General features: G+C 43.5%; 1 protein-coding gene across 1 annotated transcript; it reads right to left on the minus strand.

Annotated features, from left to right (window-relative positions):
- Positions 1–1,758: 1,758 nt before the first annotated feature.
- LOC123091754 (alanine--tRNA ligase) lies at positions 1,759–16,485 on the minus strand. Its single transcript, XM_044513371.1, has 22 exons — positions 15,943–16,485; positions 15,550–15,690; positions 15,254–15,400; positions 14,958–15,110; positions 14,694–14,829; positions 13,123–13,219; positions 11,806–11,926; positions 10,285–10,353; positions 7,812–7,862; positions 7,581–7,676; positions 7,268–7,366; positions 6,879–7,001; positions 5,703–5,852; positions 5,539–5,610; positions 5,384–5,459; positions 5,163–5,305; positions 4,958–5,066; positions 4,698–4,885; positions 4,386–4,475; positions 4,086–4,271; positions 2,205–2,378; positions 1,759–2,115 (listed from the first exon to the last, which is right to left on the minus strand). Exons 1-22 carry the CDS (start codon positions 16,468–16,470, stop codon positions 2,044–2,046), a joined length of 3,021 nt encoding a protein of 1,006 aa, XP_044369306.1. The 5' UTR covers positions 16,471–16,485; the 3' UTR covers positions 1,759–2,043.
- Positions 16,486–21,468: the final 4,983 nt, after the last annotated feature.

Genomic DNA, 21,468 nt, shown 5'->3' on the forward strand with positions numbered 1-21,468 from the left:
TTTATAGTTAAAATATTGTCAATGCTAAAGTTACCAGAGTTACCAATGCCTAGGAGTTCTTCCGAACAGAGACATGATAACAAGCTCACAATGCCCTCTTTGTATTTCTGATTGCGAGAGTGTTCGGCATGCTCTATTCCTATGTCCTCGTGCGGATGAAATCTGGAGAATTTGGGTCTACAACAGATGGCCAATGATATGTGCCAAACTGATCGCGATTGTGTACATCTAATGGCCTGGCGCCCCTATCTCCCGGTATTGATTGTGATATACTTCCTTCGTCCGAAAATACTTGTCATCAAAATGAATAAAAAGGGATGTATCTAGACGTATTTTAGTTCTAAATACATCTCTTTTCTTCCATTTTGATGACAAGTATTTTTGAACGAAGGGAGTATTGATTATCACAACCATTTGGTATATCTGGTGGGAGAGAAGAAAATTCACGCACGGCGAGAAGTTGCTCGAACCGGCAAGATCGGGACTCAGGGACTGCTTGCTTTTCGCGATCAACGTCGGTTGCAACAGAAGCAGACTGCATGGAGGTAATCGAAGTGATGCAAAACGGACATGTGGACCCTGGGCAATGTGAATGACAGTGGGCCTAGCATGTGTTGTATGGTGAGCCATGGCGTGTGTGGGGTTATGTACCACTCCTGTATACCGAGCAAGGAAGCTAAACTCTGACAAGAAGTGCATGGGTGAACCCGAGTACATATGAGAAACACATTTCTAAATGCTAAATAATATCTGAAAAAAATTGCACGGGGTATGTCTTCATGAAGTTCTATGTGCGTGCATAAAATTCAAGGAAAAATAATCCTTTTTATGGCCTGTGAAAAAGACAAAAAAAATTATGTCCTAGAACCCTATTTAGAAGCGAGACAAAACAACAGGACATTTTTCACAAAACTTTGTGCCGTATACACACATTTGTGAGCATGTATGTGTAATATTTTCTTTTGAATCTTTTGACATTTTAAAGCGTGCTTAAAATGCATTTTTGGAAAAGTGGGTGCATATACCCATGGGTGCCCTCTCAAACTCTAACCTGCTTCTCTGTTTTCCCATCCCTCTCTTTGTCTCTCCCAACTACCCCAATTTTCCCATCTGCTGGACTTGGTGTGAGATCCTCCCAGGGTCCTGAGACATAGCAGTGATGTACAAGACGCTATTATACTATGGGACGGAAGGAGCAGTTATGAGGCGAGGACTAGTCTTTTAAATCAATAATTATCTATAAGTAGTCTGACACCGTATGTATTTTTTGCCAATTAATATGGACTGTATCTGTATCTCTTATAGTACCAGGTGATAACTTTTGAACAAATAATACATATTAAAACGTTGAGAAGTACCGATGAATTAACAGTTTGATAACTTACATATGGCAAACAGGAAAAAATCATCAAAACATACCAACATAAGATCTAATCTCGAAAATCTCATTGCAACAGATTTAATAGTAAAAACAAATTCTTAATCCTTTTAAATCTTTTCTGGTTTATCTGTATGCATGCATCTGTATCTATACCAATATAAAAAAAACCAAAAGGACAGATCCAATTAATCTCGACCATCAAATCATGTCAATCCAACGACCTAGACTGTTTCAATGTCGAGCGCTCAACATGTTTAGCGTGCAGTTAATTTCATGCCAAAAATAATGCTAATCACATAATAACACAAATAATATCCTACTTAATATCCGCATGCACTTAATATACACGTAAACATTGACTAGTTGATGCAAAGGAATGAGATGGCAAGAACCACGGGTGATGAACCATTATTAGGACAAAGTGTTCGGAACAATTATTAGATTCGTAACGTTCGTCAAATATAACACTCCATTTGATAAACCAAACTGTAATTACACGACAACTGTGAACCTTAAACACCATCTTGCAATGTGGAAACGGACACTGCTTCTAGTCGATTTTCGTGAATAATTTTATGTTCACGTATCACAATTTGTGAAAGTAGGGTGACAACGACCAATCAAGCAGCCACTTGACATGTATGAAGACCAGTCTCAACAAATCAGCTCAGCTTCATCGAAGCTATCTGGGTAGCAAGCTCCATTGCCTCCTTGACCCGAGAAGCATCACTTCCCTGCATTGCAGGATTCACAGATATTAGGCAACGACAATTAGTAGACTTTGACCAAAGGGGCTTCTCTTAAAGATTAAACAATGCCTCACCTGGCCCTGGGCGAGACCATTCTTGCCGCCTCCTCCTTTTCCCTTGAGTGGTGCGATTGAAGGTGTAAGCCAATCCAACACCTTGAAGCCATTGGGTGCATTCGGAGGTACGCCGGCATAAATAACAGCCTTGTTTGATGCCTCATCTGTGCTGAATACCATTATCGGCAAACCCTGGAAAAGTCGAACCCATGAGGTCACCAGCACGTCCAAAGATTTGACACAAGGAATGCAACTTTATAATGTTTTAATTCATACAAAAATAAATTGTTGGAGGCAAGGCGATGGGCCCTGATTGTATCCCCATTGAGGTGTGGAAAGGTCTCGGGGACATAGCGATAGTATGGCTAACCAAGCTTTTCAACCTCATTTTTCGGGCAAACAAGATGCCAGAAGAATGGAGACGGAGTATATTAGTACCAATCTTCAAGAACAAGGGGGATGTTCAGAGTTGTACTAATTACCGTGGAATTAAGCTGATGAGCCATACAATGAAGCTATGGGAGAGAGTCATTGAGCACCGCTTAAGAAGAATGACAAGCGTGACCAGAAATCAGTTTGGTTTCATGCCTGGGAGGTCGACCGTGGAAGCCATTTTCTTGGTACGACAACTTATGGAGAGATATAGGGAGCAAAAGAAGGACTTGCATATGGTGTTCATTGACTTGGAGAAGGCCTATGATAAGATACCGCGGAATGTCATGTGGTGGGCCTTGGAGAAACACAAAGTCCCAGCAAAGTACATTACCCTCATCAAGGACATGTACAATAATGTTGTGACAAGTGTTCGAACAAGTGATGTCGACACCGATGACTTCCCGATTAAGATAGGACTGCATCAGGGGTCAGCTTTGAGCCCTTATCTTTTTGCATTGGTGATGGATGAGGTCACAAGGGGTATACAAGGAGATATCCCATGGTGTATGCTCTTTGCGGATGATGTGGTGCTAGTTGACGATAGTCGGACGGGGGTAAATAGGAAGTTAGAGTTATGGAGACAAACCTTGGAATCGAAAGGGTTTCGGCTTAGTAGAACTAAAACCGAGTACATGATGTGCGGTTTCAGTACTACTAGGTGTGAGGAGGAGGAGGTTAGCCTTGATGGCCAGGTGGTACCTCGGAAGGACACCTTTCGGTATTTGGGGTTAATGTTGCAGGAGGATGGGGGTATTGATGAAGATGTGAACCATCGAATCAAATCCGGATGGATGAAGTGGCGCCAAGCTTCTGGCATTCTCTGTGACAAGAGAGTGCCGCAAAAGCTAAAAGGCAAGTTCTACAGGACGGCGGTTCGACCCGCAATGTTGTATGGCGCGGAGTGTTGGCCGACTAAAAGGCGACATGTTCAACAGTTAGGTGTGGCGGAGATGCGTATGTTGAGATGGATGTGTGGCCACACGAGGAAGGATCGAGTCCGGAATGATGATATACGAGATAGAGTTGGGGTAGCACCAATTGAGGAGAAGCTTGTCCAACATCGTTTGAGATGGTTTGGGCATATTCAGCGCAGGCCTCCAGAAGCTCCAGTGCATAGCGGACGGCTAAAGCGTGCGGAGAATGTCAAGAGAGGGCGGGGTCGACCGAATTTGACATGGGAGGAGTCCGTTAAGAGAGACCTGAAGGATTGGAGTATCGACAAAGAGCTAGCTATGGACAGGGGTGCGTGGAAGCTTGCTATCCATGTGCCAGAGCCATGAGTTGGTTGCGAGATCTTATGGGTTTTACCTCTAGCCTACCCCAACTTGTTTGGGACTAAAGGCTTTGTTGTTACTTTTTTTTTAAATAAATAAATTGTTGGAGCAAGTTGGAAATTATGCTGAATCTACAGTGATTTTTAGATGATGGGGACACTACTTGACAGAAATGGATTGGAGTACCGACCTTGAAACGGTTCATGGCTTTGACAACTGCTTCCCGGACAGCAGTGGTATCAAGACCCACATCAGCATGAGTAACACAGAAGGTTTTTCCTTCAGAAAGAGCAGCTTCTGCAGCATCTATGGCAGTCTTGACAGCCTTTTGGATATTTTCTTCACCAATTTTCTTCTTCGCCTTCCTAAGTTGATCCTGATATATGCAACAGCTATAATCAGCTTTCATTTTAACTACGAACAGAATACCAAATATCATAAATACTTCTCTTTGACAAGATGCACCAAATTAACTGAAACATTTACAGACCTCCAGCTTTGAGATATTGCCTCTTAGATCAGCTTTCCTTGCAGCTGGGATAGCAGCTGCATCCAGTGTATTCTTGATGGACCCAATTTTCTGATGAAGAAACATCATTCTTAGATACGGTCTAATACAAAGCAGACCAGCAGGATATAGCTACACAGTACAATGGACATCATCTATTCATATAAAGGCTAAGGACATAATATTTCCAAGAAAACAAACAAAAATCACAGTAACTTCTAATAATATCCAATTTATCAGAGTATCACAACCATATAGCTCACAGCCTCACACTAAGACAATCACACTTAGTACCTTCTCCAATGTGGCCCCGTCCAGTTTAGATGCCTCATTAATATCAGTATCGATAGATGATGCCAGCTTCATAGCCTGGGAGGCACACTCAGCAGTAACAGCCGTTATCCTCCGAACACCTTTTGCGATACCCTCTTCAGATATGAGGGCAAATGCTGCAGCATCTCTAGTGTTTGAAATGTGTGTACCTGGTATACAAAAACTTTAGATGACATAAACACACAAATGTAGAATTACATAGAACAGAGTAGTAAATATACCTCCACACAGCTCAGTTGATATGGATAACCATTCTTTGCTTTCAGGGTTTGCAAGCAGATCTTCCACTTTGCGACCAATTGATACAACTCTTACAGGATCAGGGTAGATCTACAAAGTCCATATGCAAAACGAATTACACAAAACAACAGGTCAGGCAAACAACGTATGAGAACATGGTATGTCAAGCTGGGTAAGAGGACGCACTTCACCAAACACAGCTCGCAGACCATTTATGCGCTTTGCGTCAGCTAATTTTATTTCTTGTGCAGATACCTCCAGCTCATCCTTTATTTGTTGGTTCACTATATACTCAATTTTTCTCAAATCTTCGGGCTGAACAGGTTTCCCTGTTATGTACCAACAGTTGAGTTGACAAGCTGAGGAAAAACATATGTGAATACAATATAAAAAGAATCACAGTATACCATGGGAGAAATCAAATCTCAGCTTCTCTGGAAGAACAATGGAACCTTTCTGGTCAACATGGTCACCAAGTACTTCCTACACTTATAATAGTGAAACCATCATGAATGCAAAAAAAAAGTACTCCTTGTAAAATCTGAGAGGCTTGAAAACATACCCTTAGAGCAAAGTTCAGCATATGGGTACATGTGTGGTTTGGAGCAATGAGAGTACGCCGTGTGTAATCAACCTACCAAGAGTAATAGAAGTATTGCCATGTGATTTAGAAATTTCACAGGTTAACTGATTCGGTATAAAGAATTAATCAGTAAAGAATGTTACCTTGCATTTCACTTCATCGCCAACAGACAATGCCTTGGAGTCCGGCCCTTCCAGAAATGAACCGATATGCAGGACATAGCCAGCAAACACTTGGACATTGTTTACAGTGAAAGATCCAGATGGCCCCTCGATACTCCCAGTGTCATAGATCTATTCCAAAAATATCATATGGCATGTCAAGAAAATTCATACAATGCATGGTGCAACTCACAACATGCAGGAGAGCTGTGTATCGTTCATTAAAAAGAGGAAAAGTTTATATATACAACCCCAAACCCCACACAAGAAAGAGGTCACATGCGCTTCTTTGCAATAGAACAAGAAACGACCATGGCAGCACGGTGACTTCAAATAGTTGAGAAAACATCAATGGCTGTTGAATGCAAATTGCAACATTTGTTGTGCAATGTACGGGTATTAACTTGTCAAAATTTGACTGAAAAACTTGAAGCCTGTATTGGACGGGCAACTTCAAAGTCCTCAACACTATTGTATACAACCGTAATGTGGTGTTTGAAATGGTGTAATGACAAAAAAATACTTCAACCATATACTCCCTCCGTGCCATAATATAAAAACGCTCTTATATTATGGGACGGAGGGAGTATTTATGAGTGCTGTAGATTATTAGGATGACGTTCAACAAACAACACAGGATACCAATCAAAGAGTATTTATGAGTGCTGTAGATTATTAGGATGACGTTCAACAAACAACACAGGATACCAATCAGATTTCAACCAATGGGAGGTATCACTCTTCAGGGTGCATTAATCATTTTTTGTTATGGTTACAATCAAAGAATAACTTTCAAACAGAAATCATGGGTCTACTTTACTAATGAATCAATATAGGTCAACATAATTCTGTTAAAGCTAACAAAAAATACCGTCATGTGGGGCCATTGCTATAGGAGGATACCCCATCAGGCATCAGCTCAATAGTTACTATAGAAAATGTCTAACTTGCAAACTAAGGTAGCTATCGAGCTGATGTCAGCTGGGGTTTCTTCCTATAGTAATGGCCCCACATGACAATTACATTAAAACAACAGAATACCATGCTTATTCAGTAGGTAAGCTGATAATTCATAGCATGATTGCAACTCTACAGGTGATTGCAATTGGCGTTTTCATTCAACACATCAACATGACACTGTCAAACGTGAAGTTGTACCTGACCACCCTGTTCTGCATAGAAGCTTGTACTTTCCAAAACCAGGCCAAAGTCTTCATCACCAGATGCAGTGGCTATGAATTCTGAGCCAGTATAGATAGCTTTCACTACACTGCTATGTACCTGCAACATGATTTTAGGTATATCGGCCATATAACCAATATATAAGTGTTCAGCCACGGTGCAAAATATGAACACTGCAAAAACAATCAAAAGCTTGCAGCCACGTAAATTCACTACTTGAAGGTGATTTGAAGTGGGGGTTGCTTTCTAAATGTTTGGGCCAAACTAAATAGAAATTCTACGAAATCCCAAACAGGCACTGAATATTGGAAAGAACTGAACCTAATAGCCAAACCACAACTAAATAATCTAACTAATCATCTAACCTTGTGTTGGAATTTTGGGCTATCATTTGTGCTGTCAAGTCCCTGATTGCGCAGCTGCGACGTAGCATTTGCATCCAGGACAATAGATTTACCACCAGCCTGCAAGAAAAACATATAAAACAAAGTCAGAAATAAATATGATATAAACAGACTAAAGTTGCCCAATGAATTGAGCATCACTGGCATATAAGAGATGCTAGGTTTAGTTAAATACAACATCATTAAACAACAAAGAGCAGGAATAATACTTGGATAGCATAAAAGACCACAAGTGAAGGATTAAGTTTTATATTTAAGGAGAAATAAATACAACCTTGTAGCGAGCATTCCTAGCCTTTTGCCTTGCTTCTTTCATAGAAGCATTAAAACCCTCCATGTCAACAGATAGCCCGAAGTCAACTGCCATGACCTATGAGATAGGAAACAACAACGATTCCAGAAAAGACAATAAAAGCTTTATCAAGTTTAACGACATAAACATGAAAAGTATATCACTGCCAAATTTATTTGATTAAATTTACTGATGAAAACATGAAGAACAAACCTCAGTCAAATCAATTGGATAACCATAGGTGTCCCACAGAACAAATGCATCCTGAAAGAACAAATAACGCAATACATGAAGGATAGCAATATAAACTTGAAAAGTCAGCACGATGTAACAGAACATTGATAAACATGACCGAAGTATGATCTAAGAGACATATTTCTATGTAGTGGACTCCGATTCTTGAAATAAGGACGAAGAAAAGAATTATTCCACATTATTGTAGAGAATATGATCAAGTTTTCCAAATAGTCGAATTCCTTAATTTTGGCATGTTTGTCAAATACTCCCTCCGTCCCAAAATAACTGTCTCAACTTTGTACTAGCTCTAGTACAAATTTGTACTAAGCTCAAGACACTTATTTTGGGACGGAGGGAGTACGAAGGAATGAATAGAAACTAGGGAGGGAAGGCTACACACCGAAGAGGCACAGATAAAGTAGCTCTCTGGCTGACAAAGCACTAATCTAACATATGATGCCTACTTTTCATACTAATTTTAGATGCAACGACTAATTGGAAAGTCTCTCATGTCTCCAGCTAATTTCTCCAATAGCCTCGAGCCTCTCCACCACGGTAGGAAGAGCCCCGTCGATGCTTAGGTGCGCAGTGTTCAGAGCTGTAACCAACCTTGCAAAATAATTGTTCCAACATTTGATTGAGCTATGGATGGATGAAGGAGAACCAGATGGATAAGTGCATGGCTTGGTATAGGTCTGGGACTGAGGGGTAGAGACCTTGCCCTCATCTAACCACCGGTAAGGGTGCAAGCAGAGCGGATAGAGATGCTCAACGGATGAGTGTCTGGACATGAATATGGAGTGAACAACAACAACAACAAAGCCTTAATGTCAAAACTCTTATGGAGATGAAACCCATGAATATGGAGTGAACAACGACCAAATATGGTCGGCAGCAAATAATGCTCTAATCAAAAACAGAAAACATAAATAATGCTCAACGGATACCACTAAACACGATAGCTCTAAGTCTCCAGTTAGATATATAACTGTGCCAAATATATATTTTTAGGTTGAGCGAAATGAACCTACGCCTATCATTTGCCTGATTTTGAGGCTAGGTGAGGAGGTTGCAATAATCAGAGGTGCATGTTGGCCTAGTGAGGACCAAGCAATCACAGCAAGAGGATCACCTCCATCCCCTGTGGATACTACGGGTGCTCCTCCCATTGATACTGCAACACCAGCTGCCGGACACCGACGCATGCCGCCAGCTCCCCCTGTGTGTCCGTCGCTAACTTGTGGTGCCCCCCTCATCATATAGGAGGCCCAGGATACAACGCGCCCAACTCCACACAAACCATACCCTATCAACACTCGTTACAACTTGATGTCCAGCTGTAAAAGATATACGAAAAACTCAAAACAAGGCCCGAACCAATCTTTCTATAACCAACAAGCCCCAATTAACAGCCAGCACGGCCCACGTTAACATCCCACAGGCAGGCTTCACATCCATGTATTGTGTTTCCTCTAAAGCAAGCAATGCACCCACCAGGATCACCTGAAGCCAGGAGACAAGCTCACAAATGAGCGGGTGGGAGTCTCACCAAATAGTGTGTTGAATACTATCTGATCAAAATCCTACGAGTCGACGAGTCGTTCCGAGGTTTTGACTCATAAGACTAAGCGTGACTACTCGACACTAGTCAACACTGAAGTTACGACTCATAGACTAGTCGACACTTAAGTGTAATCGGCCCTGGAATTGAGACTCATAGACTAGTCTATAGACTAGTCTTGACTAGTCATTGGACTCATAATCCATGAATCCTGGTATCCTGGTTCCGGCAGATAGTGCCTATACAATATTAAAACCACATCCGAGAATAACTACCGATATTGTATCCATCAGATATCCAAGTTCTGGTTCCTAATGCCATTGTTAAGGGGTTCCGTCAGTGTTGATACTCGAACCATTTTCACCCCTGCCAGGAAACCATTTTCATTAAAGGATAGTTAGACTTTGAGTCATTGTTCTTAATGCGGTAAGGCGACCGAAGGTGAGCACTCACCGCCCTGACGACTAAGCGCTGCAAGGCACTGCCAGGGTGCTTGCCGAGCGTCCAAGGCGGGACACCTTAAAAACAATGCTCTATGGCGTATTGGAGAGGGAGGGAAGGGCTAGATATATCCAGATTAATCCTCACTATGAAAATGGATGACAATGCAACCGCTCTAGCAAAGGATAAGAACATATTCCAAATATTTTAATATGAAATATATGCATCTTACTAATCAGGATACCTTAACTCCCAACTTCATAATTTATATTATCACCTAAATACCATCACTTGCCAATGGACCCTTTCCGCCCTTTTGTCCAATGAGATAACACAACACGTGCTCACACAACAAACAAACTATAAATCTGCTTAGGTGCAAACATCTTCTAGTGAAAACAAAATGAATCAACTAATGTGGTGGCAATTCAAAACCAAAGCACTTGCCTGGCCACTAAGTACTGCCCCGCCATTCTCCTTGACAGCATCTGCAGCTTTCTTAAATCTCTCATACCCCTGAAAATTACACCAACAGCACACTCAGTTAACTGGATGAACAGCCACCAGAAATGACAACATATATTATGATGGTTTTAAGAAAAGAATGGTCAATTAAACTTCAACTTAAGCTTTCCTAGTCTCTATATGAAATACAATGACAATGCGCCTAGTAGGAACTACCCTTAAAATACAAGCATGATAAACAGAATCATGCCCATGTAGAAACCAAATAAATTGGATTATTATTAGTCATTTCATAGAAAAGATGAGACAATTTATCGTGTATGCTAATTACTGTGATTGAACTATTGAAGTTTGCTAAGCTGCTGTAAACCAAGATCGAAACGATCATCATGGATATGTTCCTTAAAGTGTAGTGTTAAAACAAGGCACTGCCTGGTTACTCAGCACAACACGCTAATATATATAAAGCCTGTAGCAGTATCGCACGAGCAAAACAGTGGTACAGAAGATACAAGGTATAAACTGGCCCAGAGTCTCCGGCAACTACAAAAACAAACTAGCTAAATTACTTTGAGACTAGCACATGTTCAGAAGGATAAAGCTAAAAAGCACGGACACGGGGACGGAAAGACGGGGATACGCATACGGGGACACGGGATACGGCATTTTTCAAAAACAGTCATTCGGGGATACGGTGGGTATATACGGCTGCCCTTCACTCTCACACAGATATTGGCTAGTGTCGGCGGCGCTCCCAGATGCCATTGCTACCTAACAGCAAGCAGCAACCATTCAACACTCAACCCTTCAACAGCAGGACAAGCATTCAATAATTCATGCAAGCAGAAGCAGCACAGCATGGGGTAGCAAGCAGCCAAGCAGCAGCATCCAACAGCTCAATGGAAGAAAATCGACTCACAGAGATGAAGAGGTTGAGGTGAGGAGAGGCTGCTGCGCTTGGGTTCCCTACCGTCGGGAGGAGAGGCTGCTGGGGCCTGGTGGCAGGGGTCTCCGGTCGAGTGCAGGCGGCGGCGGCAATCCAGGGGGAGGCGGCCGCGGCAGCGGCGACGCGTTCGTTGCTGCCTGGGAGCAGCTCGTTTGTTTTGTGAAGATTGGAGAGCGTGCGTGTGACCCAGGGTTTCTAGTGGGCCGAGGTGTTTTTGGGCCGAGCCGTGTCCCCAGCGTATCATGCCGTGTCCCAGCCGTGTCTATGTATTTTTTTTCTTTTTTTAATACGCAAATCATGGGATACTGCGGGATACGCGAATTTGGCGTATCCCGGCGTGTCGCCGTATCCTGCCGTACTGGAACGGCAAATCGGCAGTTTCTGCCGTATCGGTGCTTGCTAGGGATAAAGTATGATTCACAGAAAAGGATAAAGTATGAGAACACTGCCTAAGAGTGTGCAAAGACTCGGATTTGATTGCAATGAATACACCAACAAACTTCACTTGGGCTAAATTGATGTTACTGTTATGCAATACTCCAGGCAAACAATATTACCTTCGCTAGAGTGTTCTCAAAGCTTGCCTCTTCGTCCTTAATTATATCTTTAATCTTCTTTTCATTGTCTTTCAGCTCAGGAAACACATCACCCATCACTCGGACAAAAACATCTACAAGGCTGTACAAGCAAGACACAAAATAATGGTAAATCAAATGCCAGCTTCGAAAACAAAAGATGAGGGGGGGGGGGGGGGGAGAGAGAGAGATGCCAGTCGCCGGAAATATGGAGAGAGATTGAGAGAATCAGAAACAACTTGAAAAATTGATGCAGAAGTAAAAACAAAAAGGTTTAGTTGGACATATATAGCACTTTCCATGTAAAATTAGACCATCAATGAAATTATTGCTGGTCAACCGTCAGAATCTGACTGTACACATTCTAAGATAACAATAATTTTAGAATCGTGAGAGTGATAGTTAATTAATAAATAAATATTCAAGTTATGGCAAATACAGCAGTTCCAGAACACACACTCAAGCATAGGACAGTGATGCCCAAGAATCCACGCCATCGGACCTATTAAGATAGTCATAAAAAAACGCCCCTAGGCATCCGCTTAAGTGTGCTTAGGTGCTAGGCAACAACAGAGCGCCTAGCACTTAATCATGCTAGGTGTGCGCTTACTCCCTCCGTCCACGAATAAGTGTATATCTAGCTTTTGTCCTAAGTCAAAGTTTAAAATTTTTGATCAACTTCAAGGAAAAGAGTAGTAGCATATATGACATCAAATTGGTACATGATGAAACTACATTTCAAAACGAATCTAGTGATACTAATTTAGTGCCATAATTGCTGCTACTTTTCTCTATAAAATTGGTCAAAGTTTTAAAACTTTGACTTGGAAGAAAAGCTAGATGTACACTTATTCGCGGACGGAGGGAGTAGATGAGAGAGGCGCCAGGCAATGGCAAAACGCACTAGCGCTTTTTTTCTCTGCGAGTGAAATAACTTTCAAAACCATGCCTCATTATCAGGACCAAATGCTAGTTATTATAAAGCTTTGCTAGCAAAAAAAATGTACACATGAACCTAAAACAAAAGGCATCGCAGGAACAATGGTAAGTCCAGTGCCAAGTTATGCCCCACGAACCCAAACCCAAATTAAAGTAACACATAGCACATGACCCTGGGTTCATAATAAATTAACTAAAATTGTGTGTGAACATAGTTTTTTTTATTGTCATATGACATTCCTACAGTCATTCTCATAAGCCTTGCATTACATTTTTAGCATTCTGGGTAAACAAAAAGCTATGCAAATATATCATCAAATAAGTGTACAGAATACAGCAGATGCAGGTTACAGTTCTTACGAGCTAAAAAATCCTTGCTTTGCCATCAATTTTTGATGACCAAAGTGAACAGCACGTCTAAGTATACGCCTTAGAACATACTCCCTTCCCTCATTTCCTACAGAAAGACTCATATTAGAACAACGAAACATCATTGTGTAATACAAAACAAAGCCCTGAAACATTGTAATTTGTAAATGCAAGAAAAATACAATAGCTCAGTAGTTGCGACAAAAAAGATCAGTTCTACACCATCCTCACTAGTCACTAGATAGGTTGACCAAGATGGTGGATCCACCAAAAACAATCCCATTAAACTGAATTAAGACAATAATATATTTTCTGCAGTTGTTCTGAACCTTTATTACCAAAATACTCCCTCCATCCCTAATTACTTGTCTTAGATTTGTCTAGATACGAATGTATCTAGACACATTTTAGTGTCGTATCTAGAAAAATCTGAGACAAGCTTTTTGGGATGGAGGTAATATTATGTAACTGCAACATATGTGGATCATATCATATTATTTTGCAGCTATATACTCCCTCTGTGCCTAAATATATGACGTTTTGGGAGTCGATCCAAGTGGTGATTTCTATTGCATACACAGCAAGCAAGAGAATCATTAACTGCTCACTTCATATTATATGTCATTCTGGACTACTAATTAATATCGTCTCGCATCCATATCTGGCCCAATTCAACATATCCTTGCCATATTTATTCCAAGTCTGGCCCAATTCAACATATCCTTGCCATATTTATTCCAAGCCTGGCCCAATTCAACATAGCATTGCCATATTTATTCCAACAAGCCCCATCACTTAATTACAACACCCAACCAATAGCGCCAACACTTCCACCATGCAAAAGACAGTCAAAATAAGGCTTAATTGGTATTTCACAAATAAATTCATGTGACAAGAACTATAACAACTTAGGGGTCCGTTTGAAATCTATAAATTTTGTTTCGCAATGAACTAAGCCCACAAAAAATTAGCAGGTATGACTTCATATTAACTAGAAGGGAAATAGTGCATTTCTTCCTAAAATAAGTAAATGCAAGTCAGGTCCCCAAACTAGTGATTTTTGACACTTGGATAATTAAACCAAACTTAATCATTCAAGTCCAAAAAACCTAGCCTCTCGTAGAGTGACTAATCATTTTGGCTGACAATGGGTACTACGATGATCTATCTGTTTTCATTCAAATTCTTCAAAATTGGATATGACAAACTATTGGTGACTTTATGTCTATATACTTCATTTTATTCCAGTGCCACATCCATATCTTGAATAAAAAATCTTACATATGTAACAGAAAATTTAGGAGCATAATAAGTTCAAAATAATGTCTAGTTTAAGGAACCAAAATAACATAAGGGCACAAGCTCGTTATGCTCACTTGTGGACAGATATGAAATAGAACTACTTTAACATCCTGTTGTGCAGGATGCAATGCAGCAAGCAACTTAACAAGCATTTAGGTGTATTGTTATTATTCCATCTTTTTACAGAAACTAACCATACTTATAAATGGATGGCAATCATTTTAAATCATGTATCCCCAACCAAAACAGTATGAACTCACCAGGTTGAGAACCATCAGCGATAGCAAAAGAAAGGGTTCTTATGTGATCTGCAACAACCCTATATGCCATATCAACTTTCCCAACATCATCAGATCCCACTTTACCAGAGTATGGTTGAATTCCAGCGCCTGCCAGCTGCATTCATAATGCATACTGAATTAACAATGGATATCATTTACTTTAGGCAACAATTAATTACTGCAGAAAAATACTGTTGCCACAACTCATAAGCATAAAAGAAGCTGCAAGTGTGCACAAAATACCTTGTGGATGGCATCAAATAATGGCATGAATACGTCTGTATCGTAATTGCTCATTTTATTCTGAAGGATAGATGTTAAACGCTCGAAGCCCATTCCAGTGTCAACGTGTTTTGCTGGCAAGGATCTCAAAGTACCATCTGATTCCCTGTTGAACTGGGTATTAAAACAGCCAAATGTCAGTGCATACAACAGATAAATAAGCAAATAGGTGTGCACACATTGAACAGAGTAACTGACATTGTATTGGGATTAAAGCTTGACAATCTGGAAAGAAATGGGGAAAATATCATGTTAACCTGAATAAACACAAGATTCCATATCTCAATACATGTAGGGTCATCATTATTCACTAATGAAGCTGCGTCACGATTGCCAATACGATCAAAATGTATCTCTGTGCATGGCCCACAAGGACCTGTGTCACCCATCTCCCAAAAATTATCCTGCTCAAAGAATACATCGTATAGTGTTCTTTAGTAGGGAAATTCAGTCAATAGTTAGGCCCAACAGAAACGAAGAAAGTGAAACTAATACAACATAATGTCCACAATAGATAGGAGCTCGACCAACAAACCAAGCACATCCAGGATACCTTGCAACCGAAAGGCAGAACTCTTTCATTAGGTAGATACTTCAACCATATGTTTTTTGACTCGGTATCCGGAGCGAGACCAGCTTTCTCATCACCACCAAAGTATGTTGCATAAATTCTATCAGTGGGCAATTTGTAGACCTGTACATATGAAATAGCAAACAGTATGTAGTAAGAAGGTGGCCAGTGTTTAAAATCAGTGGGAAATTTGTACATCTAAAGTTTTTGACATCATTTTCTTATTTTTGCTTGTTCGGATAGATTTATGACCAAAGTGGACCCAACTTTCACTTAAATTTTACTGATCCATAATCTGATGTAGAAGTACAGTAGTGCATATACATACTAACGCGCGAGCGATCAAAAGGGGGAGTGAAGGCAAGAACCCGATACCTGGGTGAGGAGCTCCCATGCATACCCGATGGCCCCCTCCTTGAAGTAGTCTCCGAAGGACCAGTTCCCGAGCATCTCGAAAAAGGTGTGGTGGTAGGTGTCCTTCCCCACGTCGTCGAGGTCGTTGTGCTTGCCGCCGGCGCGGATGCACTTCTGGGTGTTGCAGGCGCGGCTCAGGCGGCCAAGCTGCGAGTCCGGGGCGGCGGTGCCGAGGAATACGGGCTTGAACTGGTTCATCCCGGCGTTGGCGAACAAGAGCGTGGGGTCGTCGACGGGTACCACGGGGCTCGACGGCCATGGCGTGTGCGACTTGGACTTGAAGAAGTCGATGAAAACCTCCCGGACCCGGGCGGCCGTCCAATCCGACGGCACCTCCATCGGAGGGCCGACGGTGGCAGTGGCGGTGGCGGCGACCGTAGATGCTCGCGACGAGGAGAGGCGGATGGCGGCGGCGGTGGCAGGCAAAACCCTAGCGTTGGGCTTGGTGATGAGGAGGAGGCGGCACGCTGTCAGGGCCGGGTGCAACATACAGAGGCTTCAGTTAATGAACGGTCAGGATGAAAGAAGGAGATATCAACGGCTCGCTTAGTTTTTTTTTCTCGAGAGACAACGGCTCGCTGATTCTGTTTACAATCCAGCGTTGACGATTAAAACGAACGAGGTGTTTGGCTACAGAAATGGTAAACGTAATCAGATCACAGCCTTTAAGGAGGTGTAATCAGTTTTTTGCAAGCTTGTTTGGTTCACATTCCGGTAAAGGAATCGATTGCCATCACCCTGCTCTTCTTGCTCGGCCCTGTTGCTCGCCGGCCGCCATCCTCCCCGTAGATGGCTTGCTCTTGCTTGACCCCAGCCAACCAGGATCTCAAACGCCGTCGGCTCCCGGTTGTCCCCGAGATCAAGCGTCGCCGGCCGCTCGGATCTTGTGCATCGCCGGCCGTCCGGGAAATTAAGCGACGCCGACCGCCCCGAGATCAAGCGTCGCCGAACACTCGGGTCTTGCGCGCCGCCGGCCGTCCCCGAGCATGTGCGTTGTCGGCCGCCTCTGATGTCAAGCGCCGCCAGCCCTTTCCCATGTCAAGTGCCACCAGCCCTTCCCGATCACAAGTGTCAACGGCTGCTCCGATCTTGGAGGAGAGGCGGCGGCGGACGAGGAGGAAGGGGTCGGGAGGGGAGGGAAAAGGGAACATCTTGGGAGAGGAGGGAACGGTACCGCAATTACCGATGGGGGGTGAGCCGTATCGATCAATAACTAGGTTGGACCTGTTTACGGAGGAAGTGTTTACGGTGTGCGTTAAACAAACACAGGTAATGTTTCCCCTTTACGGCGTAAAGGGATGACGGGTAAAAAACGCTGAAACAAACACCTCCGAAGTTAGAGCCTCTACAACCCGACCCAGCTAAAGCCGGACCTCATTTACATCTAACACGGTTATCGATCAGCACTCAGATGTTCGATGTCACAACCGGTGCTCATTTGCAAATCATCAAATATATACAATTTACATGCAACTTAAAATCTAATCTAATGATTCTTCGGCGACCGTCCTTGTTGTCCCCTCGGTATGAAGGAAATATGTCCTAGAGGCAATAATAAAGTTGTTATTTTATATTTCCTTATTCATGATAAATGTTTATTATTCACGCTAGAATTGTATTGATCGAAAATTAAATACATGTGTGAATACATCAACAAGCATCATGTCCCTAGTGAGCCTCTATTTGACTAGCTCGTTGACCAAAGATGGTTAAGGTTTTCTAACCATGGACATGAGTTGTCATTTGAAAACGAGATCACATCATTAGGAGAATGATGTGATGGACAAGACCCATCCGTTATCTTAGCATTATGATCGTTCAGTTTTATTCCTATTGCTTTCTTCATGTCAAATACATATTCCTTCGACTATGAGATTATGCAACTCCCGGATACCGGAGGAATGCCTTGTGTGCTATCAAACATCACAACGTAACTGGGTGATTATAAAGATGCTCTATAGGTATCTCCGAAGGTGTTTGTTGGGTTGGCATAGATCGATATTAGGATTTGTCACTCCTAGTATCGGAGAGGCTCTCTGGGCCCTCTCGGTAATACACATCATCAGCTTGCAAGCAAATGACTAAGGAGTTGGTCACGAGGTGATGTATTACGGAACGAGTAAAGAGACTTGCCAGTAACAAGATCGAACTAGGTATGAAGATACCGACGATCGAATCTCGGGCAAGTAACATACCGATGGACAAAGGGAATTGCGTATGTTGTCATAACAGTTTGACCGATAAAGATCTTCGTAGAATATGTAGGAGCCAATATGGGCATCCAGGTTCCGCTGTGGGTTATTGACCGAAGAGGTGTCTCGGTCATGTCTACATGGTTCTTGAACTCGTAGGGTCCGCGCGCTTAACGTTTGATGACGCTATAGTATTATATGAGTTATGTGATTTCGTGACCGAATGTTGTTTGAAGTCCCAGATGAGATCACAGACATGCCGAGGAGTCTCGAAATGGTCGAGAGGTGAAGATTGATATATAGGACGATAGTATTTGGACACCGGAAGTGTTTCGGGGGGTACCAGGTACTTATCGGGTCACCGGAAGGAGTTCTGGGCACCAAGGCAAAAGATGTGGGCCTTATGGGCCAAGAGGGGAAACGCACCAGCCACAAGGGGCTGGTGCGCCCCCCATATGGGTCGGCCAAGGAGGAGAAGGAAAGAGGGGAAGGGAAAGGAAAGAGAGGAATAGGATTCCCCCTTCCTTCCCTCTCCCCCTCTCTTTCCTTCCTCCTCCGACATATTTGGCACGGGGGCACGCGGCTAGGGAGGAGCCCAAGTAGGATTCGGTCCTACTTGGGGCGCCTCCTGGCCTCTCCCCTCCCCTTCCCACTTATATATATATATGGGGGGGCGCCTAGCACACCCCAGACAATTGTTTAGTCGTGTGCGGCGCCCCCTCCACCGTTTACACCCCCGGTCATATTTTCGTAGTGCTTAGGCAAAGCCTTGCGAGGATCACTTCACCATCACCGTCACCACGCCATCGTGCTGACGGAACTCATCTACTACATCGACGTCTTGCTGGATCAAGAAGGTGAGGGACGTCACCGAGTTGAATGTGTGCAGAACGCGAAGGTGTTGTGCGTTCGGTACTTGATCGGTTGAAGCGCGAAGAAGTTCAACTAGATCAACCGCGTTGAGAAACGCTTCCGCTTACCTGTTGGGAAACGTTGCATGGAAAACAAAAAAAATCTATGGACACACAAAGATCTATCCATGGAGATGCATAGCAATGAGGGGAAGAGTGTGTCTATGTACCCTTGTGGACCGTAAGCAGAAGCGTTTCACAACGCGGTTGATGTAGTCGAACTTTCTTCGCGCTCCAACCGATCTAGTACCGAACGCACGACACCTCCGCATTCTGCACACGTTCAGCTCGGTGATGTCCTCCGCCTTCTTGATCCAGCAAGACGGCGAGGTAGTAGATGAGTTCTGGCACGACGGCATGGTGACGGTGATGTTGAAGTGATCTCCGCAGGGCTTTGCCTAAGCACTACGAAAAAATATGACTGAGGGAGTAAACGGTGGACGGGGGCGCCGCACACGGCTAAGACAATGTTGTGTGTCCCTGTGTGGCGCCCCCTACCCATGTATATATAGGTGGGAGGGGAGGAGGTAGCCCCTAGGGCGCCCCAAGAGACCTGGTGGCAGCCCTAGGGCTGCTGTCTTGCCCTGCGCCCCCCTTTCTTTGTAAGAAGAAGGGGGAGGAAAGAGGGGGGAGAGGGAAGGAAGGGGGAGTCCTACTCCACACTTTCCTTTCCCTCCCCTCTTTCCTTCTCCTCCTCATATGCCGGCCTATATAGGGGTGCACCAGCCCCTTGTGGGATAGTGTGTTCCCTCTCTTGGCCCATAGGGCCCATATCTTTGTTGGGGGTGCCCGAAACTCCTTTCCAGTGACCCGATGAGTACCTGGTACCCTTCGAAACACTTTCGGTGTCGGAATATCATCGTCCGATATATCAATATTTACCTCTCGACCATTTTGAGACTCCCCATCATGTACGTGATCTCATCCGGGACTCCGAACATCATTCGGTCACCAAATTACATAACTCATATAATACTATATCGTCAACGAACGTTAAGCGTGCGGACCCTATGGGTTCGAGAACTATGTAGACATGACCGAGACACCTCTCCGATCAATAACCAATAGTGGAACCTAGATGCCCATATTGTCTCCTACATATTCTACGAAGATCTTTATCGGTCGAACCGTTATGACAACATACGTAATTCCCTTTGTCTATCAGTATGTTACTTGCCCGAGATTCGATCGTCGGTATCTTCATACCTAGTTCAATCTCGTTACTGGAAAGTCTCTTTACCCGTTCCATAATACATCACCTCGTGACCAACTCCTTAGTTGTTTGTGTCGGTGCAAAACCGGCAGATCTCCGGTAGGGGGGGGCAAGCTATGCGTCTAAGGATCAATGGTAACAGGAGGCCAGGAGACATGATGTTTACCCAGGTTCGGGCCCTCTTAATGGAGGTAAAACCCTACTCCTGCTTGATTATGATTGTCGAGTATGAAGATTACAAGAGTTGATCTACCTCGAGATCATGATGGCTAACCCTAGATGGCTAGCCTATGAGGATTCCGATGATGGTGAAAAGTTGGCCTCTACGGACTAACCCCTCCAATTTATATACACATCGGAGGGGGTCTATGGGTTGTACAAAGTCGGTTTATCAGGGAAGGAAACCTCTGGACTCTATTTTTGCCGTCCACATGTTGAGAAGTCCTATCTGGACACGATAGATGATCTTCGACATGATCCTGTATGGCCCATGCAACCCGGCCCAAACTCCTAGGCCGGACACCTGAGGACCCCGGAATCCAGGACTCCCTCAGTAGCCCCCGAACTTGCCTTCAATGCCAATGTAGTATGCGGACGTAAGTCTTTGGCAATGCAAGGCGGGTTCTCCATTATAGTCCGGATTGAAGACAGTCCAACATCGGCTTCAGTGTCCAGTCTTTATGATTCCTCCCTACCGTTGCCTCGATTTCCATGTGTCCGAGCAAATGTGAACGGTCCGTTATCCTTGTATTTTAATATTCCTGGCAGGCACAAACCGCACATATAAAGCGAGGCAAGATCTCTAAGCCATCATCTTGCCTCACACAAGAAGCAACAAAGCAAGCCACAAAAAATCGGCCATCGCGAGCGCCCCTGGTTCCTCCTCGCGTCCCATGGCCCTCAAGAGGGGGACTGGCAGAGTTGCTCCATATCGTACCTCCAGCTCAGTCGACTCCAAATGCAAGGATATCCCCCCCCTCCAGATCTAGCCTCCGTACGGGCGGGGTTAACCACTATAGGTACCGAGGCATTGGCAGAGAATTTCCCCAATCCCAACCAAGGGGAGAGGGTGTGCTTCACCTCATTCCTTTTGAGGGGTGTGGGATTCCCAATCCACCCCTTCCTCCGGGGTCTACTGGAGCACTACGGGATCCAGCTGCACAATCTCAGG

Source organism: Triticum aestivum, chromosome 4B (genome assembly GCF_018294505.1).
Source record: "Triticum aestivum cultivar Chinese Spring chromosome 4B, IWGSC CS RefSeq v2.1, whole genome shotgun sequence".
Taxonomy (NCBI): domain Eukaryota; kingdom Viridiplantae; phylum Streptophyta; class Magnoliopsida; order Poales; family Poaceae; genus Triticum; species Triticum aestivum.

Excerpts from the sequence above, each read along its gene's own strand:
- LOC123091754 (XM_044513371.1), bottom strand. The coding sequence starts at position 16,470 with ATGTTGCACCCGGCCCTGACAGCGTGCCGCCTCCTCCTCATCACCAAG. Across the intron at positions 7,863-10,284 it reads GGGCAGTACTTAGTGGCCAG|GATGCATTTGTTCTGTGGGA; the intron begins GCAAGTGCTTTG and ends TTGTTCTTTCAG. Across the intron at positions 7,367-7,580 it reads CTAGGAATGCTCGCTACAAG|GCTGGTGGTAAATCTATTGT; the intron begins GTTGTATTTATT and ends TTTTTCTTGCAG.